General features: G+C 45.0%; 4 protein-coding genes across 8 annotated transcripts in view; 3 read left to right on the plus strand and 1 right to left on the minus strand.

Moving 5' to 3' along the window:
• Window positions 1-228: 228 nt before the first annotated feature.
• On the plus strand, window positions 229-6,627 carry LOC128258930 (autophagy-related protein 2 homolog A). The gene is made up of 2 exons (XM_052990940.1): window positions 229-374; window positions 449-6,627. Exon 2 carries the CDS (start codon window positions 588-590, stop codon window positions 6,375-6,377), a length of 5,790 nt encoding a protein of 1,929 aa, XP_052846900.1. The 5' UTR covers window positions 229-374; window positions 449-587; the 3' UTR covers window positions 6,378-6,627.
• A 224-nt stretch (window positions 6,628-6,851) lies between these two features.
• Window positions 6,852-8,047, plus strand: LOC128258988 (28S ribosomal protein S35, mitochondrial). Its single transcript, XM_052991045.1, has 2 exons — window positions 6,852-7,073; window positions 7,141-8,047. The coding sequence occupies exons 1-2, from the start codon at window positions 6,956-6,958 to the stop codon at window positions 8,001-8,003; spliced, it is 981 nt and encodes a 326-aa protein (XP_052847005.1). The 5' UTR covers window positions 6,852-6,955; the 3' UTR covers window positions 8,004-8,047.
• Window positions 8,048-8,341: 294 nt separating this feature from the next.
• On the plus strand, window positions 8,342-13,186 carry LOC128259581 (N-acetylgalactosaminyltransferase 6). Of its 2 annotated transcripts, none has more exons than XM_052992121.1 (4): window positions 8,342-8,508; window positions 8,918-9,636; window positions 10,164-10,929; window positions 12,125-13,186. In XM_052992121.1, the coding sequence occupies exons 2-4, from the start codon at window positions 9,080-9,082 to the stop codon at window positions 12,785-12,787; spliced, it is 1,986 nt and encodes a 661-aa protein (XP_052848081.1). In that variant the 5' UTR covers window positions 8,342-8,508; window positions 8,918-9,079; the 3' UTR covers window positions 12,788-13,186. The 2 variants fall into 2 exon arrangements, with proteins under 2 accessions (XP_052848081.1, XP_052848082.1); XM_052992122.1 differs by lacking the exon at window positions 8,342-8,508 and adding an exon at window positions 8,628-8,821.
• Window positions 13,187-13,433: 247 nt separating this feature from the next.
• The window catches only part of LOC128259569 (methylcytosine dioxygenase TET), a 111,616-nt gene continuing 98,347 nt past the window's right edge, over window positions 13,434-26,702 (minus strand). For 2 of the 4 annotated variants that reach the window (XM_052992055.1, XM_052992054.1), the window contains 6 exons: window positions 25,743-26,141; window positions 21,201-23,796; window positions 20,720-20,924; window positions 20,490-20,653; window positions 19,803-20,316; window positions 13,434-19,021 (listed from right to left, as the gene is read on the minus strand). In XM_052992055.1, coding sequence (XP_052848015.1) covers window positions 16,258-19,021; window positions 19,803-20,316; window positions 20,490-20,653; window positions 20,720-20,924; window positions 21,201-23,796; window positions 25,743-26,141 — 6,642 coding nt within the window. In that variant the 3' untranslated portion in view covers window positions 13,434-16,257. The remainder of the gene's footprint in view (window positions 19,022-19,802; window positions 20,317-20,489; window positions 20,654-20,719; window positions 20,925-21,200; window positions 23,797-25,742; window positions 26,142-26,702) is intronic. The other 2 variants (XM_052992053.1, XM_052992052.1) reach the window with 1 other exon arrangement.

The following is a 26,702-nucleotide window of genomic DNA, read 5'->3' on the forward strand; positions in this document are numbered from 1 at the left end:
TGGCATGTTTTGCAGCACTATCGAATATCCGACTTCTTTAAAAATTATATATGTTAGTATAATTTGTGAGCTCTGAAACCCTAAATAAATAAAGGCTGGACTTAAAAATAGTCATTTTATTTAAAATCAAAGAAAGATATACTATTACTTATTTTGAATAACCACCTCCCCCGCAGAGCCCTTTTGCAAACGGTATTTCTCGCCCACCCCTCACCTGGTCACACTAAACACAGCAACAAAACGAAGAAGAAGAAGAAGAAGGGCCAACATTCGATGGTCACTCGCTAACTACGCTTTATTAATTCATTATTTTCCAAAATAATGCACATATATACCCACCCACAGCCGCCCTCCGCCCCCGCCAATCATAAAATGTGAGTGGTAAGCGATTTTTATAGAGTCTTATCAATAATTCTCTTCCGTTTCCTTGTTTTCGCCACCAAACCAGAAAACAATAACAAAGGTCTGTTATTGTTGTTGCTGCTGCTGCGCTGGAAAAATATCATCAGCACAAAAACAAATTTAAAACGCACAAAAGATTTTGCTTTGGTGGTAATTCGGGAACTAAGGGGAAAACCGCAGGCAAGATGTCGTGGTTTAATCCCTGGGATGGCCTCAAGACGAAAATGTGTCGCTACCTGCTGCAGCGATACTTGGGCCAGTTCTTCGAGAATAACTTGAACTTGGAGCAGCTGAAAGTGGATCTGTACAATGGCAAGGCGGTGGTGGAGGATATATTCCTGAAGGTCAACGCCTTCAACGATCTCTTCGAGGATCAGGGCTGGGCCTTTGAGGTGGTTTCCGGACACATTGGCTGCCTGACGGTCGTCGTGCCCTGGAATGCGCTGATGACCAACGACAGCAGCCTGGAGATCTCCAATTTAACCATTACTTTAAGGCCAGTTACCCGCTTCCAAAGCGGCACCACCATGCTGGAGTCCATGTGGTCGTCCGTCAGCAGCTCCATGCAAATGGCCGAGGAATGCATGAAGCAGGTGGACGACGATGTGCCCTTTCTCAACCACAACAACGCATTGATTGGGCTGGAGAAGTTTGCCGAAACCATCGATAATGTACTCAATCGCATTCGTGCCAAACTGACAAATACCACTTTGAATATAGAGTACCTGCTGCCCAGATCGGACCGGAAACTGGTGCTCTCCTTCCAGGCCAGCCATGTGGAGTACAAGAACAAGACGGGCTACGAGCTGCCCACCATGTCCACCTCGCAGGACACTGAGACTCCGGAGGAGGATCCCAACGGCAGCTTCAATGCGCTGCCCATGATAGCCAAACATAATCTGGTGATCGAGGGACTCAGTTTGCACACCTCCGAAGTGCTGGATGTTTTGGACCACCAGTTTGGACCCACCCCCTACGAACAGCTCTGCAAGATTGTGGAGCTCAAGGGGGCGCAGAATATACAAATCAATATCAAGCAGACGGAGAATATAGTGGGGCCCAAGGTCAGTCTGGAACTGAGCCTGGATGACATATACTTCATGCTGACGCCGCGGCAAATCCATCTGCTCATCGAGCTCTCCAAGGGATTCAATAGCGGCGGCCAGCAAGAGCGGCCCAAAAAGGGCAGGAGCTTGAAGTCGGTCCCGCCGCCCAGCGAGTATCACATGCAGAATCAGCAGCCCACACGGATGACGGGAATTCTGGGCCAGAATGCGGACTGGTGTACGGGAATGTCGGAATGCCCGGAGCCCTCGGAATACTCCGGCTATGGCGGAGCAAATGGCCCCCGAAGCGCATACTCGCGCAGTCGAAAAATGAGTGAATCCACCAACAGCATGCTCACCTCGTGCACTAATACGCTACAGCAGGAGTTGGGCTACACGGAGAAATCGGGGGAGATCCTCAAGTTCAAGGTGCAGATATCGAAAATCTATGGAGTGGCCTTGCACCAGGACATACTCATACAGAACACCGCCAATATCGATAGTGTTAGCACTGTGTTCGATCACGCCAGTTACCTTCGCTACTCGGACACTGCCAGTGGTTTCTTTCTGGGCACCCTCCTCGAGCAGCAAATGCCCCTGCAGCAGCAGCAGTACCTCCTGCTGCGAGCAGCCCCCATCATCGTGGGTGGTAGTCAGCAGCGTTACTTCCAGGAGCTCACTTCTCGCACCACCCTGTCGGCCACTGCCGTGGATCTGTGCGAGGTGCTGGGCAACTCCGTGGAGCATCTGCTGCAGTTCGATCGCCAGCGCAACTGCCCGGATGGCTATCACATTCGACCCGAAATCGTGGTCACCCAGAGCTCCTCGTTCATGTTCAAGCAGAACCACAATCGTGGCACCAACAAAATCGAATGCTGTTTGGACGAGTGCACCGCAGAACTGGATATATCCATATACGATCGTTTGGGAGCCCTCTTTGGCTGTTCCCCCTTTTCCAGGGATTCGGGGGCTCCATCGAGCTCCTATCCAGATGATCCCAGCCAAACGGAATTCAGTGTAAAGTGCGAGAATCTGCGTCTGCACTTGCGATTCCCAGTGGTGGACGGCAGGGCGGCCAACGATCCGCAGAAGATTCCCTGGTGGCAGAAGAATGTGCGTCGCGATTTCTTGGCCCTGGAGTTTCGTTCCCTGGTAGTTAGTTCAAGATCGCAAATCAGCATAGTTTCGGATGAACTGGATGCGTTTTACTGTGATGCGGATAAGCAGAGTGCGGTGCATCTGCTGAAATGCCAGCAGAGAATGCAGTCGAATAAGAAAATACAAATCGATGTGCTCCAGCTGAGTGAAAGTAATGAAAGCAATCAGAAGAAACCCCCGAGGAAGTCGCCCTTCAGCTCAAAATGCACCTTTGGCTACACTTCCCATGTGGAGGGACTCGATGGCGGTGTGGACAAGACGGATTCCCTTCTGCCCGGCGAAACGGAGGAGATCAACGAGTTCTGCGATAGTTGCACTCAGTCCTCCAAGTTGAAAATCTTTGCCTTTGTTCCCAACGTTAAGGTTGTGCTGGATTCGAAGAGCATGTATGAACTGATATACAACCGTCTGAATGGAGATCTCTTTATGTGGGAGCCACGTTCGCCGCACTATGACAGCCATCCAGAGGAGGAGGAGGGTGGTGTTGGTGTTGGTGGTGTAGCATCAAAGCACCACCTGGATGCAGATACGCCCCAGTTGGAGGAGTTCCGGCGGAACCTACTCCTCAGCACCAGTGCCATGGAGAGCAGCATTTACTTTTCCATGGCGGAGCCAACTGTTTCAAATGCTACGGCGCCACCGCCAGTTCGCAATGAGGCCTTCTCCTTTGAGCTGTTCGTGGAGCAGGGATCGCTCATCCTGTTCTCCCACATCCTCGATCCGGAGACCAATCAACGCTCGCAGGAGTGCGGCAAGTTCCAGGTGAATCTCAAGGAGCTGCGGTTGTTCACAGTGAATGGACTGGATAACGATGCGAATAGGAGCTTCTTCTGCATACAGCTGGGCGAGATTGAGGCCTTGCATTGCGGCAATACTCTGCAAGATTTGGTGCTGGCCTGGAGTGACTTGCCGGATAAGAATCTGCTGCCCACCATCAATAACTTTCCCAGCAATCATCAGTTGCAAACAGAAAGAAAACGAATGGAGGTTTTATCGCTGGTGGCGGAGATCAAGAAACAACCGGAGCAGCGCATCAAGAGGATGAAAATGTCGTTTGGCATAAGTGGGGCAGTACTGCAGCACCACTCGTGCCACTCGGAGCACAGTTGGCTGAATCAATTGATCGACTTTATGGACGTGGCCGACTTTCCCATCGAGGAGTACGAACCCTTTGCCTTGATCTCCGAGCTGCAGTTGCATGTGTGGAACTGTGGCATTGACTATCGTCCGAAATTCTTTCCGCAGCGCGCTTTTCTTGATCTGGGCTATTGCACGCTGAGCAGCAATATCATATCCTCCATGAGTGGCTGCACTTTGCGTCTCCTGGCGGAGGATTGTGTGCTCCAGCTGGGTTTGGTTAATGCCCCCAATGACGACTCGCTGATACCCGTTTTGAATCTGGGACTGCTGAATATATCGTTCAGATTGAATGCCGAGGGCAGCGGACAACCGCGTGTGGATCTGCGCTCCTCCATACACGACATGCATCTGAAGACCTGCTACGATTCGGCAGCGGCTCTGGCCCAACTGATAGCCTATGTGGCCAATGACAGGGATCTGTTGCCGCCGGAGGAGCCCGTTCTGAATGAGGAAACCAAACAGAAGGAGGAACCCAAACAGAATGAGGACCAGGAGGTCAGCGATCACACGCAGAACCATGTGAACAAGCTGATGGCCGATGCTGTGATGGATGTGGAGTGTTTGCCAAATCCCAGGAGCACCAAATCCCCGGGCGGCAGGGAGGAGGGCATCGAGATCTTCTACTTTCCGGACGAGCCCAAGGAGAAGCGCAAATCCACGCCCGCCAAGGCCAGTCAAAGCAAATCGCTGATGGTGGAGAGCCCTTCGGTCATAGGCGACATTCTGGACTTCGAGTCGAATGTTATTTTACAATCGTACTACCCTCAGAGCCAAGTGCTAGCCCAAACTTCGCTGGGCACCCAGGTGCAACAGGAACTGGGATCCCTGGGCAATGCCTCCTCGGAGGAACGCGACTTCGACATTATACACGACGAGGAGATCGGCCGCATGGACAAGTTCGGCATCAAGCAGATCTACATTTCGGAGGATCCCCTGCAGATTGTGGACAACCACTTTGAGCTGCCGCACGAGAAGGTGGATCTGCTGAGGCCGCCAGCCAATTTCCCAGTGGCCGAGAGCAGCTACACCCTCTGCGAGATGACCTTCACCTGGCATCTCTACGGTGGCCGGGATTTCCCCGACGAACCACTCAAGAAATCCTCTTCATCTTCGGGAACTGGCAACTTTGGCATGTCGGATACCTACAAGTACGGCGTATCGCAGGCCCAGGAACAGGAAAAGCAGGATAGAAAGGGCGCGAAGAGGAGTCTGCCGAAACAACCAAAGGGTTCGCAGCGCAACTTGGAGGTTCTGGTGGAGATACAGCTCTCCAAGATCCGCTTCTCCTACGAAACCTATCCGCTGACCTCCATGTACTCGTCGCGCCAGGTGCTGCTCGTCTCGGAAATCGAGATCAGGGACCGACTGCGCTCCTCGGACATCAACAAGTTTCTGTATCACCCAACGGGCAACAACTTGTCCCACAGACCGGACGAGAATATGGTGATAGTGAAGGCGCTCAATGTGCGTCCCAATCCGCAGAAGAGCTCGGCGGAGGAGTGTTCGTTGCGCGTGTCCATTCTGCCCATAAAACTGAATATCGATCAGGATACACTGCTCTTCCTGGAGGACTTCTTTTCGGGCATGTTCCGCAATTCGGCAGGCAGTGGTGGTGCCACCAAAACGGAGGTGCCACCCAGCACAGATATGCCAGTGATGTCGGTTAGCAAACTTCCGGAGGATCTCACCGATGAGCAGCCCGATTCGGATGAGGTCAAGGAGATGGTGGAGCGCAATCTGAATGTCCTGATCGAAGAGAATAGCGTGGAGAGCGAGCTGGAGGAGGATCCTGCCACGGCTCCACCCGTCTTCTTCCGCGAGGTGATTTTCAGTCCAGCTCTGCCCATTTGTTTCGACTACCATGGAAGGAGGATTGAGCTCTCGCGAGGACCTGTCACCGGTTTGATAATGGGTCTGGCGCAGCTCCAGGGATCGGGTATAAATCTCAGAGAAATTGTTAACCGCCGCGGCATCCTGGGCTGGAACAAGCTCTGCGAATTTCTGGCCAAGGAGTGGCTCAAGGACATCAAGCGCAACCAGTTGCCCAATATCTTGAGCGGCATTGGGCCCACCAATGCGGTGTTGCAGCTCTTCCAGGGCTTCTACGATCTGTTCCGCCTGCCCATCGAGCAGTACAACAAGGATGGCCGGATCATCAGGGGATTCCAGCTGGGAGCACAGAGTTTCACGGCGCGCACAGCACTGGCAGCGCTGGAGATCACCTCGAGGATCATTCACCTGTTGCAATTCACGGCGGAGACTACGTTCGATATGTTATCAGCTGGACCTTCGCTGAAAAAGAGGAAAGGTTGCAGGCAGGGCAACATGAGGCGGAGGCGGCAGGGACGGCCCAAGGATCTGCGCGAGGGCGTGGCCAATGCCTACACCATCGTTAAGGAGGGCATCAACGAATCGGCCAACACGCTGATCGAGGCTGCCCTCACGGAGCACGATCAGAAGGGCTACAGTGGAGCAGTGGGTGCGGTGGTGCGCCAGATCCCGCAGCTCGTCGTCTGTCCGGCGGTCCTGGCCACCCAGGCCACCACCAACATCCTGGGCGGCGCCAAGAGCTCCCTGGTTCCGGAGGCAAAACTGGAGGCGCGGGACAAGTGGAAGCAGGAGATCCACTGAGCTAATCGGTTATATCCATAAGGTAGCTTTAGTTTAAGGGGCTAATCACAGCATAACGCAATGTTTTCTAATGTTTTACTAAAAATAAACCATAATGTACATAAAAGGAGCACCATGCACAAGGCTGGGATCGGATTCCCATCCCGAATGGATGTGATGGATTGAACTTATCCTTTTTAGCCATATTACAGTACATCAAAAGTTATATTTTCTATTATTTTACCTAAATAAAAATGTATATAAAAGGAAACGTGTATTTCAATCAATTTCTATAGTTTGGATAAATAACTTCGCAGTTTTCTCTTGAGGCATTTATATGTGATTTTTTATTTTATTCTATTTTTTCTTAAATGTTTTGAACATTACAAGCATTTTTAAACTTCAAATTTTTTGGCGGGCTCTTATTGGAAAACAGCTCAAACGTCACCTGAGAATGGCAGTTCCCAGCGAACAGCTGTTTCACTTGCCGTTCGGGGCGAATGTCATTCGGTTGTCGCATGGTTTACGTAAAAGCCGCATAAATAGATTGATTTTTTAATAAATATTAGATTTGCAAACAGAAATTAAAAAGGAAAACCATGTCTGCTGGATTGACCCGCTTGTGGGAGCGTTTGCCACTCAAAAAACAGGCGGCCCAAAGCAGTATTCGTGTTTTTTCCAACCAAGAGCAGCCTGCAGAAGTTGAAGACGATGAAGGTAAACAATGTGCTGCTCCTAGGACTTTATACATTAAAGGATATATATTCTACTGGTTCCTGAACAGAATTCCGAGTGCTGAGCCTGCGGACGGTGAAGCAGCAATTCCAGAAACGCCAACAGGTGCGCCGGGATCCCATCACACCCCCTCGAACCGGTCGCATGGCGGTGGATCAGGATTGGACGGCGGTTTGGCCAGGACCACGATCCTTTCACCCGGCCAGTGTACCTTTGCCACTTCGCCAGGGATTCACGGAACGTGGGGCGGCAGCTCCCTCGAAGTTCGCCAATGCTGAGCTGATGAAAATCCCCAATTTTCTGCATTTAACGCCACCGGCTATTCGCCAGCAATGCGAAGCTATCAAGAGATTCTGCACGCCATGGCCAAAGGGTCTGGAAACGGAGGCCCAGTGGCGGCGGCACTTTCCCGTCGAGGTCACCACCACGGACTACTGTGAGGCCTTGCCCACCATCAGAAATCCGGAGGCCAGAAGGGTCACCATTTCCTTGAAGCTCTCCGATCTTCAATTTGATGCGCATTCGCGGGATAAGTTCCTGCGACTCGTCGGCGATCGTTACAACAAGGATACGGATATCCTCACCATCGTCACGGATCGGTGTCCGCAAAAGAAGCAGAACTACGACTATGCCTTGTATTTGCTCACCGCTTGCTATCACGAATCCTTTGTCACCGAGCCCTGGGAGGAATCTAAGTCGGAGGCCGACATGGAGGTGTATCTGTTCGAGAGGAACCAGTCGAAGCTCTCCGCTGAGGGTATCCTTAACTGGAACACCAAAGAGGGTGCCCCCAAGGTGTCGCCCAGCAAATCGTATGCCAATTGTGTGGAGCAACTGATCAACGAGGGCGAAAACGAGTACAATTTGGGCAAATACAAGGAGGAGGTCAAGAAAATGTTGAACATTGCCTAGGGAACTTGGCTACATCAATAAAGCAAGAAGTTGTTAATTATTTATGTGGATTTTTTTTTAGATAGGCGCCATTTGCTTGTCAAATTTTAATGTCGCAGAGCTGGCAAACAAATCTTTTAAATGTTTTAAGAACAAAGCTATTCCTTAATTGTTTTAAGTGATACAAAAGCTAAGTTTTCAAGTCCTTTTTTTGGAACTAATGTATTAAATTGTTAAATACCTTGCTCAGAATTCTTTACATTTTCAAATTTTAAAGGGGACATCATTGCTATAACCCCTTTGAACGGCGCCCCTTTTTCGGGGTGAATACCCGAACAGCTGTTTCTGCGGCAGGTGAAGGCGTTTCCATGTGAATGGCAATAGAACAGCGCCAAGAAACTGCCCAAAAAAAACCGAATTTTCGCGGACGTGGACGTAAACTTTTGTTTTGCTATGCTAATTAGTAGTTATTAGTTTATTCAACCTAGATTGGATTGAGGTTTTAGTGGAACATAACCATTAGCAGGTGAATATAAGTGCAAGCCCATAAAAACCCAATTAAAAAACACTACATACTTCTGATAAGAACTCACCTGCTGATGACGTTTCACCTGATTAAAAGTCATTAAATTTGCAAAAATAAACAATTTCAGACGGTTTAACAACTTAAAAGGTTGTAATATTCATAAAACATAACAACGTATTTTTAACATAAAAGAGCGATAATGTAAATATTCACCGGAAGTTCTTTAAGTGCATAAGTAGCACAAAAATTTATTTTTTTATCTTTCAATTTGGTGAAAATGTCTCTTATCTTTTGGGTTCTTTTCTTCTTGTGTGTAAGTGCCCACTTAAAATAGATACTTACATATGTATATATGTGGTTACTTTTGCTGTGTTCTTCAACTGTTCTTTCATTTCTGTTTTTGACGTAGTGGAAACCACGTTGCAAGATAGACAGACGGCCCAGCAAACGCCAGATAAAACACCTGAGCCAACACTCCAATATCAACTGTATTTCGTGGCCTCATAGCTTAAGTTATAGCCAACTTTAATGGTTTATTTGGCCGACACGTAACCACGGATATCCGGCTAAGATGCGGCGACCCAATCTCAAGTGGATAGTGAAGACCTCACTGCTTTTACTGGTCTCCCTCACACTTTTTATACTGATCACCAGCTGGATCTCCTCCAGTCCGTACACCAATAAACTCGTGCATCATGGCGTGGAACCTCTGCCGGAACATGCTGGTCTTTCCGGCGATATCGGACAGCTAAAGATGCCAGCTCCAAGGGAAAAACTCAAGAAACCAGAAGTGCGACAGCCCAAGGAACCTGACTTAGAGGAGGATCCGGATCTGCAGAAGATCGATGAGCCGGAACCGGTGGACGAGGAGGACCACAATCTCGCCCAGGAGCAGCTCCAGGTGGCTCCACCAGCCGATGCCTCGGTGAAGAAGGATTGGCATGACTACACGGCCATGGCGAGAGATGCCCAGCGAGTGGGTCTCGGCGAGAAGGGAAAAGCCGCCACGTTGGACGATGAATCCCAGCGGGAGTTGGAGAAACGAATGTCCCTCGAGAACGGATTCAATGCCCTGCTTTCCGATTCCATATCGGTTAATCGCTCGCTGCCCGACATCCGCCACCATCTGTAAGTTTTTCGGCATTAAATAACATATTTTTTTGGGGTAAGTAATAGCTGTGATAATGGAATTATATATCCAAATATGTAGTTCTCTTATCAAGGTTATTGTGAAAATGTGTAAGTTTTACTTATTAAATCACTTTTTCTGGTTTTTTTTGCTATGAAGATACATATTTTTGGGGAACAAAATAGCTTTGATAAGGGTGATGTTCTCAAAATTATATATCCAAATATGTAGCTGGTTTTTTCTTATATAAAAAAAAACTTATTGTGAAAATGTGTTAAATTTATTATACATACACATGTAGTTTTTTTTATTTTTATTGAGGATAACACACCATTTAAACATACACATCCACATGGCCAATAGATAAAATCTTTGTTGTCTTGTTGATAAATGTTTATGGCTCTATATCAGTTAGTAAAAATCTAAAAATACATTTTAATAAAATTTAAACAACCATTTTGTCACTATTAAATTAAATACCTTTGTAATTTATTATTATTAACGTTAATACATTATTTTTTTGCAGTTGCCGCAAGAAGGAGTATGTGGCGAAGTTGCCCACTGTCAGTGTGATCATCATCTTCTACAACGAATATCTGAGCGTCCTGATGCGTTCGGTTCACAGCTTGATCAACCGCTCACCGCCGGAGCTGCTGAAGGAGATAATCCTGGTGGACGACCACAGCGATCGCGACTATTTGGGTCACGATCTGGAGGCCTACATTGCGGATCACTTTAAGTGGGTGCGAGTGGTTAGATTGCCCAGTCGCACGGGTTTGATTGGTGCCCGAGCTGCGGGAGCCAGGAATGCCACTGCCGAGGTGCTCATCTTCCTCGATTCCCATGTGGAGGCCAACTACAATTGGTTGCCACCGCTGCTGGAACCCATTGCCTTGAACAAACGGACGGCGGTGTGTCCTTTCATCGATGTGATCGATCACTCCAACTTCAACTATCGGGCACAGGATGAGGGTGCCCGAGGAGCCTTCGACTGGGAGTTCTTCTACAAGCGGTTGCCTCTGTTGGAGGAAGACCTCAAGCATCCGGCGGATCCCTTCAAAAGTCCGGTGATGGCCGGTGGCCTTTTTGCCATTTCCAGTGAGTTCTTCTGGGAACTGGGCGGCTACGACGAGGGTCTGGACATCTGGGGTGGCGAACAGTACGAGCTGAGCTTCAAGATCTGGATGTGCGGCGGTGAGATGTACGATGCTCCCTGCTCTCGCATTGGTCATATTTATCGCGGACCTCGTCACCATCAACCTAGTCCCAGAAAGGGCGACTATTTGCATAAGGTGAGTAGATTGACTCAGAATAAAATTTATTTTAGAAATCGCATTTGAATGGGTCAAGTGTGTCTTGAAAATAAACTACAGACTTCAATTCATTAATTCAATACTAAATAATATATATATATTTAATACTCAGCTTATTGAGAAATTTGTTATACCCAATAGGTGCACAGAAGTTCAGATCTAAACTGTATTTAAAGAAAAATTTAGAAAAGAAAGGAATTATTTGATTTCATTAACCCAAACCCAGTTTAAAAAAAAAGAGCTATATATTTATAATTAGCATAAAAAGACACACCCATTAATCTAGCTGAAAGAATACCAGTTTCTTACTTTTATTACACACTCTATTCAAGATCTATTGTCTGTTAGTCTGGCTCTTATGAGTTCTGCTTGTCTAGTTCCCAAAATTTCTCCCGAATTCTAATCTGTATTTTATTGCTGCCCTTTAAAAAGTACACTTTAAGGCAAAAAAAAACTTGTCATCTTGCTACTAAATATATAGGCAAATATTCACGCCAAGTTTCTCACCAATTACATTAGCTTATCTCAGTGGGACATCTTTGTTTGTTATTTAGTTTGCAAATCAAATGTTTACTATTGCATATTCATGGCAGCCAACTTAACACTTTGTAGTTAAAAATACTTTAAGGGTACTTTCTAATATAGATTTGAAAATCTAAAATCCTTCATGTAATAACTTTTATTGTTGTTTTTCTAAACATTAATAAATATTAAGTTATCAACTTAATGTTTATTATCTAAAATCTAAGGCAGCAATCATAACACTTTGTTGTTAAAGTACTTATAATACAAATATGTTCACATTCATGAAAACCAAATAGTTTTCGGTTTTTCGTTCTAGCCAAACCAGTTATGTTTTTGTATTTAAGCAATTAAACAACATTAAAATGTCAAAAAATCCACCCAAAAGTACAAACCAAAAATTAAAGGCAGATTTGTGGAAAATTAAACTGCAAAACTTTTTGAGGTATGCCTAATTAAAATTGAAAATATGTAATAAAATTTATGGCCTTAGAAATTTAAAGATAATCGATCGAAATTTAAAAATATTTATACACAGATTTTAAGAAATTTTAACCACAAACCTTGAAAATATGCCTTTTTCAAATTGAATACTTGTTAGAAAAGTTATGCAATAGTTCTTTTTACTAGCATACAATTGATATATTTGCAGAACTACAAACGAGTGGCGGAGGTTTGGATGGACGAATACAAGAACTTTTTGTATAGCCACGGAGATGGACTCTATGAAAGCGTGGATCCCGGAGATCTGACCGCCCAGAAGGCGATTCGCACCAAGCTGAAGTGCAAATCCTTCAAGTGGTTCATGGAGGAGGTGGCCTTCGATCTGATGAAGACCTATCCGCCGGTGGATCCGCCAGCCTACGCCCTGGGTGCCATTCAAAATGTGGGCAACACGAATCTTTGCCTGGACACGATGGGCCGGAAGAAGCACAACAAGATGGGCATGTACGCGTGTGCCAACGACATCAAGATTCCGCAGCGAACACAGTTCTGGGAGCTGAGCTGGAAGAGGGATCTGCGCCTGCGGCGAAAGAAGGAGTGCCTGGATGTACAGATCTGGGATGCCAATGCACCCATTTGGCTGTGGGAGTGCCACGGCCAGGGCGGCAATCAGTACTGGTACTACGACTACCACCAGAAGCTGCTCAAACACGGAACGGAGGGCAGACGGTGCCTGGAGCTGCTGCCCTTCTCCCAGGAGGTGGTGGTCAACAAATGCGATCCCGACAATCGTTTCCAGCAATGGAACTTCGGCTCCTTCAATCAGACGGCGTTGGACAACTACTCCCAGGACCTCGTCCTCAATCTTTAACATTTAACCGCTCCTCAGCGGTAGTATCACTTGCCATGTACTTAGAAACTTCGTTGTAAATAACTAGGCTAGATAGGTTGTAAGGCTATTGCTTGGCCAATTTACAATTTACAATTTACAATTTACCCCGACTCAAGCGCACATTCCCATTGCTGCATTAAAGACTATTCACGTATCTTTATAAATTGTGCATCTCAAACTTTTGATAAATTTTGTTTGGTTTTAAACAAGATTCTGAAAGTATTATGAAACGGAAAATTCATAGTGGTCATAAGTTTTGATATGTATGACTTTGTACTCCAGAAAAAATGTTTTCCATTAAATTTAGCAGTTTTAAAAAAAAATATTAAAAACTTTATTGAAATTTATTCAATGATAAAACTATATATAAGCCACCTAGAATAAATCAAACTGTCATTTGAACTTTACTTTGTTTTTATCTTTTTGAGAATTTAGTTTGTTTTGTAAACAAAATTCTTAAAGTATTATGAAAAGAAGGCCCATAATTAGCCTTGAAATGGACATAGTTTTGATATGCAAAATTGTTTTCGCTTCAAGTTAGCAGTTTTAACAAAATTTTTAAAATTCCACCACATAGTTTATTACCACCTAATGATAAAAACCATATTTAAACGCAAATTGGCAATTTTAACTTTGTTTTCGTTTTATTTAATATTAATATCTGTTTGCTTTCCATGCGCGTACTTTAAATAAATATAATTTATGTTTTTTTTCTCATCCATCCATCTCGTGCTTCACAATCTGTATATACGTTCTCGGTTTTTTTGTGTGTATCGTTTTACAAGTACAATATGTATGTATCATCGCTATATCGTATCTCTCGCTGATTTAGCACCTGAATAATCGCTGTGATCAGGTGCTATATTCTCATTTCTGATTTCTAAATCTGTTTTCCGCTTATTACTTATGCTGCTTTCAGTGTTAATTGGTTTTGTTTTGTTTTGTTTTTGCTTTATCATATGCCAATACGTATAGTTTATATATAAGGTGCACCGCCGGACGCCCCGCGAAACTCAAAAGTCGATTTTGGGGTGATTTTTGTTTGTGTAACTTAATAATGGCAAAGGATTTGCTTTTATTTGAAAATGATAAAAAAGCATTTACAAACTATAATAGTTGTTGGCTTGCGTAATCAGTTAATCAATTATCAATTATCATAAGTTATATTAATATATATATATATATTTATATAAACATTTAAATATTTATCAAAACATGTTTTTTCTTGTTGCTCAAAAGTCTTCTTCGCTGCCTTACATTTACATTACATTACGTACAATCGTCAAATTAAAAATCGTATTATCAATATAACCGTTTTTTGCTTATCCTTTCCTTTCCTTTAATTTTTGTTTTTGTTTTGTTTTTGTTTCGTTTTGTGCAAAATATATTTATATGTAGACTAATTTGATTTGAAATTCAGTTGCGCTGCCACATTTTGCATTCTAATCTTTAATTTTTATTTTACCTTTTGGATGGATGCAAATTATTAATTGAGTTTTATACAACAATTACAAATGGTTAGGCAAATAAGTTTAGTATTAGTTGTTGGTTGTTTAGTGCTTAATACTTGATTGGTTTCGAGTCTTTTTGGGTTTTTCAAACTAAATCTTGCAGAAATAATAATAACTAGAATTAACCCCTTATTTGCCGTCGATTTGCGCATAAATAATATAATATATAACTTTCGTTTTGTGTTGCATGTGTTTGTCTGTGTGTCTGTGTGTGTGTGTTGCTTAAACTTAGTTTAAATTATGATTAAAGTTTAAAAATGTCTTGCTGCCTTACATTTCCATCGGTTTATCTCTTTCTCACCGAGCGTGTGCCGCTCTGTTTGTCTCTTTCTCACTTGCTCAAAAATATTCAATTCTTCTCTAGTTAGTTATAGTTGTCCTGCTCGCACCATTTTCAACTGTTTTGCCTGTGGTTTGGTTTAACGGTAAATCAGCTAAGCAACTGAGAAATTTCTTTCAGTGTAAAAATCATTTTCAACCTCTTCTTAAAGAGAGAAATTTCTCATTTGTTCATTTTATACAATTTAAATTCGTTTGGCACTGCCACTCAGTTTCGAGCCAATCCCAAAGGACAGTCAAATTGTGTGAAAACAAAAGGTATTTAACTTAATTTAAAACTCTTGTAGTGTAGTGTAGTTCTTTCGTAAAAACTGTTTTTCTTTGTTACCAACTATTTTCTTTTGTTGTCTTGCGAAATTCTTTACGTTTTTCTAGTTGCTTGTTAAAAAATGGTTTATTTGTACTTTTGGCAATGATCTTTCTTTTTTTCAACTTCCACTAACTCTTAATATGACTTTTTTGTTTTCAAGCAAAAATTTCTTTATTTAGTTTTGGTTTTAGTAGTATTCGTTTTTGCGGCTCCTCTGTAGTTTGTTTTTTGCTTGTCTTTAAAAAATAACTCATTTAACAGAAATTGTTTTGTTGCTGGCTCTTAAGAAACTAAAGTTAATAGTTGATTTTAAACTAGCTGCTTTATCAGTTTAGAAACTTGTTATTTTTGTGTGATTTTTGCTGAGTGATGTATGTAGTATCTGGGATTTACTTGTTTTTTTGTTTTTGTTTTTCTGTGTTTTTGTGGAATGGTGACAACTCTGGCCTGGCAGCGTCAACTGTACTTTTTTGAACTGCAACTCCTTTTCGGCGGACTTTTCCTACTCTCCTCCTATGGCACACAAAATCAGACGCATTTACAAAAATAATTAATTCTTTTGTCTCCGTGTTTCTTTTTTTTTGCTTTGAGTGAATATTCAGTCATAAAGCCCTGTTCTTTCATTTCATTTCGATTTATTTTGGCGGTTGGTGGAAAACTTTAAATTTATGCTTTCAAACAAAATTGACTGTGAATGAATTTTTTGAATCTGTTGAAGTTTTGCTTTCCCAAAATAACCATCTAAATTTTGAGTTGTAACATTTTGAATTTGAAAATAATGCGTAGCGCTAAAATAGTCATAATTTTTTTTTTGGTTTCAAATCTAGCTTTTTGAAAAAGTTTCATTATATTATGCGTTTCATTAATGTTTCAAACTGTGGCTTACAAATTGTAAGGCTAGCCAGGAATTCAAGTGGTTTTTTTAAATTTCCAAAACTTTTTCGAATATATTTTAAATTATTCTTTAAATATTCTGCATAACTCAATTCAATTTTAAATTTCTTCAACTTTTTATAATTTTTCGAAAATTGTATGACTTTATTTTATATATTTCTTTAAATAGTCTTAAAACCATTTTCAATTTCTTTTAAAATTTTTGGAGACTTTTCTGAATGTTTTCTAAGCCATTTCAATTTCTTATACTTGAAAAATATTATCTTGTTATATTCAGTTTTTTTTGTTATCCAAACCGCCTAATCCTATCGATATTAAATTTTTGGAACAGGGCTGCTTTGTGTGGATGCTTAAGATTAGGGACTACCAGTAGTAACCCCTCAGCCTGAAGAGATTCAGGTCTGCTGCTGCTGCTGCTGATGCGGCTGATGCGGCTGATGCGGAGTGGGTGGCTGTGTTGCTGCTGCTGCGGTGCCAGTGGGCGTGGCCGTGGGCGGAGGGAGGAGCCCACTGCCAGGAGGCGGTGCCGGGGGCAACTGCGATGGGGGGCAGCCACCAGGCGCGTTGTTCGTGGACGAGGTCGGACTGCTATTGCCCTCCGGATATTTCCCCGAAACCACGCACGGATGCATGGGGAACAGGGTCGTCCACGACGTGGTCGTCAGTGTTGGTGCATGGAGGGCAACCTTCTCGTTTTTTGACTGCTCGCTGTTATTTTGCAGGTTTTTCTTTGCCTCAGCGGCGGCGCTACTTTTCTTCTTTTTACTGCCACTGGCTCCGTTCTTCAGCGTTTGTCCGCCATTGGAGGTTTCTTTCTTCACCGGCACTGCCATGGGCTCGTCCTGCATGAGTCCATCCTCATCCAGCTCGTCCAGATCCTCGCCAGCTGCCTTCTTAATCAAACGCTCGCGTTCCTCTTTGGCTTTGTTGTCCAGATCCGTGTTGATCTTCTTCACCCGCATCTTCTCCTCCCACTCGTCGATGCCATGTCGACATCGATTGAGATTGCGATGCTGGTAGAAGATCAGCGTCATCCTGGTGGGATGATGACGATCTGGTCTTCGCACTGCCGTCGTGGCATGCATTTCATGTTTGGCACATTCGATCAAGACACTGCCATGGTTCAGGGCAATGGCCACGCCCCCCATCTGTGGATCCTGGAAGGCCTCGATATTCTCGTTGATCTCGGCCACCTCGCCAATGGGTTCGATTTTGCTGGAATTTGTGCTGCCCGGCGAGGGAGCTGGTGTGGCAGCGGTTGGATTGCCAGGATTACCTGGATTTACTGGATTTCCTGGCTGCAACGTTACAGCATCATTGCTGGGAGGCGTTTCTCCAGCTGGCGTGGGCGTGGCCACTGTTTCGGCGGTGGTTTGGCCATTGCTCAGCTCTGGCAGGATGGTTTGTGGAGGTTCCTGTTGTTGTTGTTGCTGTTGTTGCACCTGCTGTTGCACCTGCTGTTGCACTTGCTGTTGCACCTGCTGTTGCACCTGCTGATGCTGCACTATGGGCTTCTGGAGGCTCACACCCGCTGGACTGGCCAAAACCGCAGGATTGGCCACTCCGCCATAGCCGGAGTTCACAGCGCCCGTCGTCTGGTGATGACCATACATATTCCAGTTGGGCGAGGGCGGCGGAGGCGTGGGCGGCGGAGTCTGCTGGGGATACATGCCGTAGGGTGAGTACGCCTGATGATAACCATAGTTGTAGTTCATGTTCTGGTAGGCATCGTAGGCGGAGTAGGCCGAGTGTGGCGGTGGCGGCGGCGGTGGATACATCTGGTAGTTATTCGGATACTGAGCCGTGTACTGGGCCGTGTAGTCACTGGGCTGATGTGGTGGCTTCGGCTTCACGAATCCCTCCTGATGCGGCGGATGATGCGAGGTGGTCAGTTGGGCCAGGTTCGTCATCGGTTGCATGGAAGTCAGGGCAGTCAACTTGCTCTCCGTCAGATTGTGATGCTGATGATGATGGTGATGGTGGTTCACTAGGGTGGTTGAATCGGGATTCTCCTCGCCACTGACCAGTCTGCTCTTGAGGTCACCACCAGGTGGGCCACCCACTAGGCTGGGTATTAGCGAACCCTGTTGCTGCTGCGGATTCTGCTGTTGCTGTTGTAAGTGCTGTACTTCGGCAGGTGGTGCCACTCCTCCGCCCGGATTGACCAGATTCGAGGCGGGATTGGAGACCAGCGTTTGATAGCTACCCGTGCCATAGCCATTACTCGTCTCCAGCTGAGCATTGGCTGTGATGGCAGCAGCAGCAGCAGCAGCAGGCGGAGCAGCAGCAGCTGGCAGTGCAGCTGCAACCGGCGCTCCTCCGCCGCCTGGCAGAGCAGTGGGTGTGGCCAATTGCGGCTGAGCCGTGGGCGTGGTGGGTGTCAAGGGTGGACCTACTCCCGGAACAGCTGCTCCAGGATTTCCAGGACCTCCAGCTCCAGCCCCTCCGCCCACCTGCATGCCCATGGGAGCATGAGGCGTGGGCCACTGGCCATAGTAGTTCCGGGAGTCGATATACGAACCCGTCTGATAGTCATAGGAGTACGGGGAATCCAAGACAGTGCTTGAGATCTGATTGGACTGCAGCTGGGCATCGGTGAACGTGTCTATCATGGTGGCCATGTTCATCAGGCTGGAGTTGGAGCTCATTAGCTGGCCAGGCTGATTGCCCGTGCTGGTCTGACCATTGCTCTGGGCAGGATTGGGATTGCTGCCATGGACGGGTGGGGTGCTGAAAGCACTGCCCGCCGGACTGGGATTGTTCGTCACAGGCGTTTGGCATCGCGGCGAGGGAGTCGAAGGCGGAGCTGATCCCGGCGTGGAAGCACTGGAGTTATTGGACTGATTGGACTTGCCCTTGCCCTTGGACTTGGCTGATCCCGCTCCTCCTCCTCCTCCTCCTCCTCCTCCGTTGGCGGCCACACCGTTCTCCTTCTTGATGTGATTGGCCGAACCCAAGGCTGGTGGACTACTCTGCTGGTTGCTGTTGTTGCCCTGCGTGGGAGCACCACCATTGCTGGAGCTGCTCTGACTATTGGCATCGCCCACCGCATCCTGGTCTCCATCGGGTGGCGCCGCCTCGTCGCCCTCCTTCCGCTTTTTGCCATGCCTTCTGCAGGGTATCAACGGGGTCGATCGCACGCGTACTTCGCAGGGGAATCTATTTGATGGGGGTAGAAAATAGGTAATGCATATTAGAAAAGTCCATTGATCAATACACTCTGAACAAAAATCGAACTTAAGTGTGGGAAGTCGTCTAAAAATAATTGCATTGTGAAAACTTCTATGAATTAAAATATTTTCCTAAACGAGAAGGAATTTCTCAAAAATTTGATGTCTTTAAAACTATTTCTTAAAAGAAAATTACACAAAAAAATAAAATTATGTAGAGAAAAATTGAATTTCTCAAAAATGTTATGTAGAAGCACTTATTTTTATAAATTTTAATTTTGCAAATCTATAGCTCTAACATTAAAAAAAAATAAAAGTAAAAATAGGAATCCTTTGAAGGGATACTTAATTTTTACAACTTTGGAAAGATTTGTTATGTTAAAAAGCGGAATGTGTTTGTAAAATCTTTTAAACTTTTAAATAATCTTTTTAATAAATAAATAATTTCCAAAATTATATCAAATAATAATTTTTATGAACATTAGAAAACTTATGGAAGGATATTTTATTTTTTAAATGTTAGGTTGTGCTTGTAAAGCTTTTTTAAACTTTTTAGAGATGTTTTAGTGAAAGGCTATATACCTAATAAATATTATAGATTCCTAATTAAATTCTCGAATTTATCATAAATATTTTTTAACTATGTGCTATGACATTTCTAATATTTTCTATATATTTAAGTGATTGAAAAGACGATTTCCCTGATCTGCGATCGATTTTCTTTCCGAGTGCCTTGGGAGCTGCTGCTCAAAACTCAACGGTACACTCACTTGTCCAGCATTTGCACCGCCCCGGTGCGGTGCTTGTCCCGCTGGCCCTCGACACTCTCGAACTCGTCGGTGCCGTCCATCGTGTACAGGGGCAGGACGTGGAACTGTTCGTCGTCCGGAAGGCGGGTGTCCCGATTGCCGGGCTTCAGAAGAGCCACATGCACCGTGCAGCCGTCCTGCATGTTGTGCAGATCCCTGTGCGAGTGGGCGCAGAAGTCCAGGCAGGCAGTCACCCCGGAAAAGGGTTTCCCGGGCTCCAGGCCCAGCCGGCAATCGCTGGCCTCGTGCTCGTACTTCGTCTGATTGTCGTAGGACCGCGGACACACTTGCTTGAAGACCGGTGCCAGCAGGGTGGCAATCAGGTTCATGTGATCCTCGATGGCAGCCTCCTCGCTTTTCACCGACAGCCGGAACTTCCTCACCGTCTTGGAGCGGGCGTACTTGCAGCCGTTGTAGTACATCGACCAGGAGCAGCCGAAGGAGTACGAGGCACCAGAGGATTCCGGATCGAGTCCTGGAAATAAAGTAAAAAAAAAATTATTAAAAGTTAGATTAGAAGATTAGAAGAGAAAATGATTTTATTTTAGACGTTCTAAAAATCTTTCTTTAAAATCGAATTTAAATTATATTTCCTATAATATATTTATATATTATTTTTGAAATTATATTTTTTATATTTGTACATACCTTGACAGGCACAGGTGCGATTCTCATTGGTGGCACATCTTCGCGTGGTGGGCAGGCCGTATTTGTTGAGCTTCGGGATCAGATTCTTGTAGGCATTATCCGCCTCCAAACGAGGCATTCCATCCCAAGCCACCATGCACACCACAATGTAGGCAGCTATGCATCTGAAAAGTAAAAATATTAACAAATTAAGAACCATTTTAAAATAGATAATTATGTAGAAAACTCACCTGTGTCCTGGTCGCTTTTTGACCACCACCAGAATCTTCTCTTCGAGATCAGCTCTTCGGATGACCCACTTGGCCACTGGACATCCCTGGGAAGTCTTGCCCTCCTTTCCCGTGTACACAATCTTCTCGATCCTCAACTGGCGACCCGTGAGATTGCAACGCTCCTCGAATTCTCTTCGTAATTCCATTAGGGAGGATGCCGTGCCTGGATAGAAATTTAATAAAATAGGGTAAAAACGGGAATTGGTTCCAATAGGCCTTATATAGTAAATGCTTATATTGTAGCTGTTAACATATTTATTTTTATTAAAATATATATCTGAGCAATAATTCTCAAATACCTTAATTATATAAAGTTGAAAAATGAAATCAATATTTATAAATTAAAGCATGTGGTTAAATGTCAAGACTAACTTTCTAATAGCAACTTTTCAAAAAAAAATTTGTAAATATTTAAAGTTTTTAATTTTTATATACTCACCCAGATGCGTGTAGTAAGTGCCCGGCTCCGGAGGATTCTTGTCGGACTGGAAGCACTCGCACTCTGGAATCTCGGTCTTGTTGCCCTTCTCCAGTCGATCCGTGGTGTCGAACATGGGGTTGATCTTCTCGTGCTTCACCACGATTTCGGGTATCTCGTCGGGCTTCTGCTTACCCTTGGCCTTGCCCACGCCCACAATGGGCTTCAGCCCATTGCCATGGGTGTCGATGAGCTCGTCCTCGTCGATGAGTTCCTCCTTGGGCTGAATGCCCAATCCCAGGCAGGTGCCATCCTTTAAGTGCTCTGCCGTGGGCGGTCGAGTTCCCCCCTGTCGGCAGCAGGAAAAGCCGTTGTTCAGCGGTTTTCCCTCACCGCCCAGATAGGCATAGCCCCCGCCATGTCCCAGCATTCCCATGTCCTCGATCTTGGGCTCCAGCATCCCGTGGTGACTCAAGTGCGGCGGCGGAGCTCCATGTCCCAGCGCATATCGATGCGGCGGAATGGGATAGGCGGGTATATCCTTCTCGTAGTTCGTGGGCAGTGGTATAATGCTCTGTGTGTCCGGTTTCCTGTCCAATTCCATCAAACTCTGACCATGACCATGGATTTGATGGCTTGGATTGGCGGGCGGCTTCCCTCTGCCTCCATAAGTGGAGTGCTGATATCCGGGAACAAAATTCTGCTGGAAATTCTGCTGAAAACTACTTGCTCCTGCGCCGTAGTAAGCTGAATTGTGATGATAGCCGGCGTAGTCCTGCTGCCCATGACCATGATGTTGTTGCACCGGCTGACCCTGACCATCGTTTTGGCAAAAGTCTGCGTACTGAATGAAATTCTGGTAGTTGCGCTCGTAACCCTCCATTTTATTGGGCTGCGGGGGTCCGAGGAGACCCGGTTCGGTTTTAATGTACTGCGTGTGGTAGTCCTGATTGGGTGCTCCTCCGTGCGGATGCGGGTGGGGATAGTGGGCGGCACTGAGGGGCTTCATCAGGCCACCACCGCCTCCGGGATCTGTGGAGTTCCGATCCCTATCGATTTCCGCTGCTGCTTCTGCTGCTGCTGCTGCCGCTGCTCTGCTGGCTTTGCTGCGACTCCGGGACTTCTTGGGTTGCGTGGCCACCGGAATGGGCGGAGCAGAGACCACCACTGGTGGCTCCACCGAATGACTGATGGTCGTGTGTTGGCCTGGCTGGTGTTGCTGCAACTGCAGCTGCAACTGGGCATCCTGTCCGGCTGGGTAGCCACTAACCACGCTGGGCTTCTTGAATGAGTTGGCATGGTGTGGCTTCCAGATGTGATCGCCACCACCTCCGATCGGCTCGGCAGAAACTGTCCCACCAACAACTGCCTGTTGCTGCTGCTGTTGTTGTTGCTGCACCTGCTGCTGCTGCTGCACTTGTTGCTGCTGCTGCTGCTGCAGGCTGGGCGGCATTGCGTGGGTGGGCGTGGCACTGCTCGGTCCGTTGGCGCTCAGCGCCGCTTCGGGCCGGAGATGGTGGCTATACGATAAAAAATGACCGGTCTGTTGTTGCTGCACCGCCGGTTGTTGCTGCTGTTGCGGCTGTTGCTGCTGCTGCTGTTGCTGCAAGTCAGGCGGCGGATCCTTGGGATCACTTTTGCGCATAATCATGGACTTGATGCGGGTGTTTAGGTGTAGTCTTTCACCCTGCGGATAGCCCTCAGCAGCCAGAGATTGCTGCTGTTGCTGCTGCTGCTGCTGTTGTTGCTGCTGTTGCTGCTGCTGCCAGTTCCAATCCTGCATGGGTGGCGAGGCGAGATGCTGCTGCTGGGGTGCCACATAGGGCTGCAGGCCATTGCCCGTGGGCGACTGATGTTGCTGCTGCTGTTGCTGCACCTGCAACATGTTGCTGCGCGTGGGCGACTGCGGCACCGCCTGGTTGGGTGGTTGCATGGGCGAAGAGGCTGGCTGAGCCACCACAGCGGGCGGTGGTGCTGGGGTGGTGGTGCCACCACTTACCACTGTGGGGGGATTGCTGTTGCTAGTGTTGTTGCTGGTGTTGTTGCTGCTACTGTTGTTGTTGTTGTTGCTGTTGTTGTTGCTATTGCTGCTGTTGGTGGTTGGGGAACCGCTGTAATCGCCTGAATACCCGTTACAGTTGAGTGAGCGCGGCGGCACGCTGCTCACCCGCGGATATCCAGGCGTGTCGTTTCCCGACGACATCGTCTTATTCAAATCCGCTCCCAAATGTTGCTGCTGTTGCTGTTGCTGCTGCTGCTGTTGCTGCTGCTGCTGCTGCTGTTGCTGCTGCTGCGAGGGCGGCACTGGGGTGGCGTAACTGGGAGCAAACCCCTGCAGACCCACCTGATTGATGGCCGACGGAGCCGAGGACAACTGCTGACTCTGGAAATCGTAGCGCTGCACTGGCGCCGCATATGGCGATCGGCCATAGTTGGGATCGAACCCCAGGCCCGACTGCACATAGCCGTTCGAGGGATACGCATACGACTGCGTCTGGAAGTCCAGCGAATTCAGGGACGTTATGGCCGGTGTGTTCTGTGGTATCTGCTGTATGAACTGGTTCTGCCAGCCCTGCGACGGATCCGCCTGCCATGTGGGATAGAAGGCCATGGGTGCCTGCAAAAGGTAGAAAATAAACACTTTCATTAGTAATTGCCAGGTTTGTGGTGTCAAAAATACAATCTTAAACATGAAATTTAAATTTTTAAATAGTAAATTCCAATAAACTGTGCCATTGAAGAACATTTTTATATTTGGGTACTATGCTTAACGACATAAATGAACAAAAAATGATTTACCCATTAAATTTAAATTTTTAAGGGGTAAACTCAAAATATATATGTGACTTTGTGTGAGACTATTTTTTAACAATATTAATAGTGACTAGGATTTTTAAAAATTTCATTTTATATTGTAAGAGTTAGTTTCCAAGTATTTAAACCATTGCTTAAAGTCTTTAATTATTAAAATATTAAAAAAAAAAAATATATGATGAATAGTATTTCATAAAACTGTATCCTAGCAATAATTCTATATTATTTTATTTTATTTATTTTTATTATATTGGAAAGGAATTATAACATTTTGTTTTTAAGAAGTGGAAGTCCTTGAAATAACATTTTAATTATAGTACAGTTTTCCCATGCCATAAACCCAATCCCTTTTTTTCGTTACGCAAGCATTTATTACCCAGGTGATTTTTGGTCCTTTTATTTAAGCCAATTTCAACTCCTGCTTTCTAACCACCTTATTATGACCATATCCTACCATTATTTTCAGGTCTAGACTTAACTCAAACCCAAACTCAATACCATTACTTCCGCTACACACCCTCCCAGCACCATTCATAAATAAACATTTTGGTCATAAAAACCGTTGAAAAACTGACATGAATAATGTACCCAAAGCTGTTCTGAATTGGCCAGTCATAAATCATATTTTGTGTGCCCTAATTAGGCTCAGTCTAATTGGTGCCGAACTCCAGAGCTCTAGAACCCAGAACTCCAGAAAACAGAAATTTCCTTTTTACACTGAGTTACTTCCGCGGCGTGTACACACAAAACACCACTGTTAATTAACACGCCTCAAATTATGCTACATTTTTTGTTCCCTGAATAAACAGGAAAACCCCATGAAAAGAAATAAAAACGAATAACGAATAACAAGCCAGAAAAACAAAGCCAGACTGCCGGCCAGACCCAAAACTCAACCCGTTTTCATTTGCATTTTTACGAGCGCACTGAAAAAGTTATGAAAGTGAAAGTGAGGACTAATGGAATGGGGGCAACAATAAAATCCAAATAAAATGTAAAAATTAAAACGCAATCAATTTTGTTTGCACTCGAAAAAAGTAGATGTTTTCTGTTTGTTTAATTCAATATCATTTCCTAAACTCATTCCTCAACTAAAGTTGGGCTAGGAAAATTCAAATAGAACTGTAGTGCCAAGGAACCAAGTGCAGTCCTAACCGTTGACAATATAAATGAAATTTCTTTTTGTGAAATATACAATTTTCTTCTTCTTCTATAATTTTTAATTTAAAAAAAACGTTATAAACACTTTTTAGTCTTTTAATACAAGTGAAAAGTTTGAGACCAAATCTTTTTGGCATAATTTGCCAATTTGTTTGAAATTTTTTTTAGTGTATGAATTGGGGCAGCTGGCTTCCTGAAACTGGAATTTATCTGCACCTGGCTCACGTGTATGCGTGGTTTGTGGTTTTGTTTTCATAAGCATTTAGCAATCATTGATAAAAATCGACCAAATCTTTATGAATGAATGGGGGACTGTATATATATATATAGTTATATATAGTTGTCTGGCTGTTGTGTTTGTGTATGCACAGCTGCAATTGATTGGGCCTGGGGCCACGTGACGTATACGCAATATGGCCAAGCGAATTTATGGGTTTGCTCTGTGTTTTGTATTTTGTATTTTGTATTTTGCATTTGGCTGCCTTGAAACGGAAAATGAAATGAAAATCAAAACTGATTGAGTAGAGGGGCAAAACTGAAAAGGTCAATGGCATTTAGGGGGAAAATCGAAACCGACTGACGACTCACCATGGGTTGCTGCGGTTGATCCTTCATGGTTTGGATTTGTGCGGTTATCTGATGTTGCTGCTGTGGCAAATGTTGCTGCTGTGCGTGCTGTTGCTGCTGCTGCAAGTGCTGTTGCTGCTGGAAGTGCTGCTGTTGCTGCTGCGGCTGCTGATATTGGTGTTGCTGCTGCTGCGACAGGAGTTGCTGCTGTTGCTGCGACAAAAGTTGCTGATGCTGCTGGTATTGTTGCTGCTGTTGTTGCTGCTGCTGCTGCAGGTTGCCTGTTGCTGCTGTGGTATTTGGCGATTGCTGCGGCAACAGTGTTGCTGCCGGCACTGGACTTAGACGAGGCGATGTTGCTGATGCAGCGGCTGCATTCAGTTTGTTTGCTTTGGTGGAGTTTTTGCGGGCGCGTGACTGCTGAAAAGTAAGGAAAAAATAGAAAGAATTTCCAGTTAGTTATTGTTATTGACAAAACAAAGTGTAAACTTGTGATAAGCTTATGAAGCTTAACTTCATAAACTACTAGCTAAGCTTGCTCTAAATCATTGCAGTAACTGAGATATTCATTTATTTGCTGTTTTCCATAGTATACTATTTATGAATTTAAAACATTGTATGTTAAATTTTTTATTTTTATATTTTCTTTTCTTTTTTGATAATTTTTTGAATACCTGCATTTACATGCTATTATTTTGCAGCTATAAAATCGTTTATATTCGACTTTTTATTATTTTCATTTTTATTGGAAACTTTAGAAATAAAAATTCATCATAAATTCCATTAGTTTTAAAAGCACTCCATTTTTATTGTTTTTTTCACACACCAATCACAAGCCTTGCTAATCGCGCTTAATAAAAACGAACATTTTGTTGATCGCACTTATTCAACTCGTAATTACATAGTTTAAAACATTTTTTAATTAAGGAAATTTGTTAGCTGGCACAAATATTTTAATTGCCTCCCCATCCGATCGCATAA

The sequence above is a fragment of the Drosophila gunungcola genome, assembly GCF_025200985.1.
Source record: "Drosophila gunungcola strain Sukarami chromosome 3L unlocalized genomic scaffold, Dgunungcola_SK_2 000005F, whole genome shotgun sequence".
In the NCBI taxonomy this organism is placed as follows: domain Eukaryota; kingdom Metazoa; phylum Arthropoda; class Insecta; order Diptera; family Drosophilidae; genus Drosophila; species Drosophila gunungcola.

Excerpts from the sequence above, each read along its gene's own strand:
- LOC128258930 (XM_052990940.1), top strand. The coding sequence starts at position 588 with ATGTCGTGGTTTAATCCCTGGGATGGCCTCAAGACGAAAATGTGTCGC.
- LOC128258988 (XM_052991045.1), top strand. The coding sequence starts at position 6,956 with ATGTCTGCTGGATTGACCCGCTTGTGGGAGCGTTTGCCACTCAAAAAA. Across the intron at positions 7,074-7,140 it reads AGAAGTTGAAGACGATGAAG|AATTCCGAGTGCTGAGCCTG; the intron begins GTAAACAATGTG and ends GTTCCTGAACAG.
- LOC128259581 (XM_052992121.1), top strand. The coding sequence starts at position 9,080 with ATGCGGCGACCCAATCTCAAGTGGATAGTGAAGACCTCACTGCTTTTA. Across the intron at positions 9,637-10,163 it reads CCCGACATCCGCCACCATCT|TTGCCGCAAGAAGGAGTATG; the intron begins GTAAGTTTTTCG and ends ATTTTTTTGCAG. Across the intron at positions 10,930-12,124 it reads AGGGCGACTATTTGCATAAG|AACTACAAACGAGTGGCGGA; the intron begins GTGAGTAGATTG and ends ATATATTTGCAG.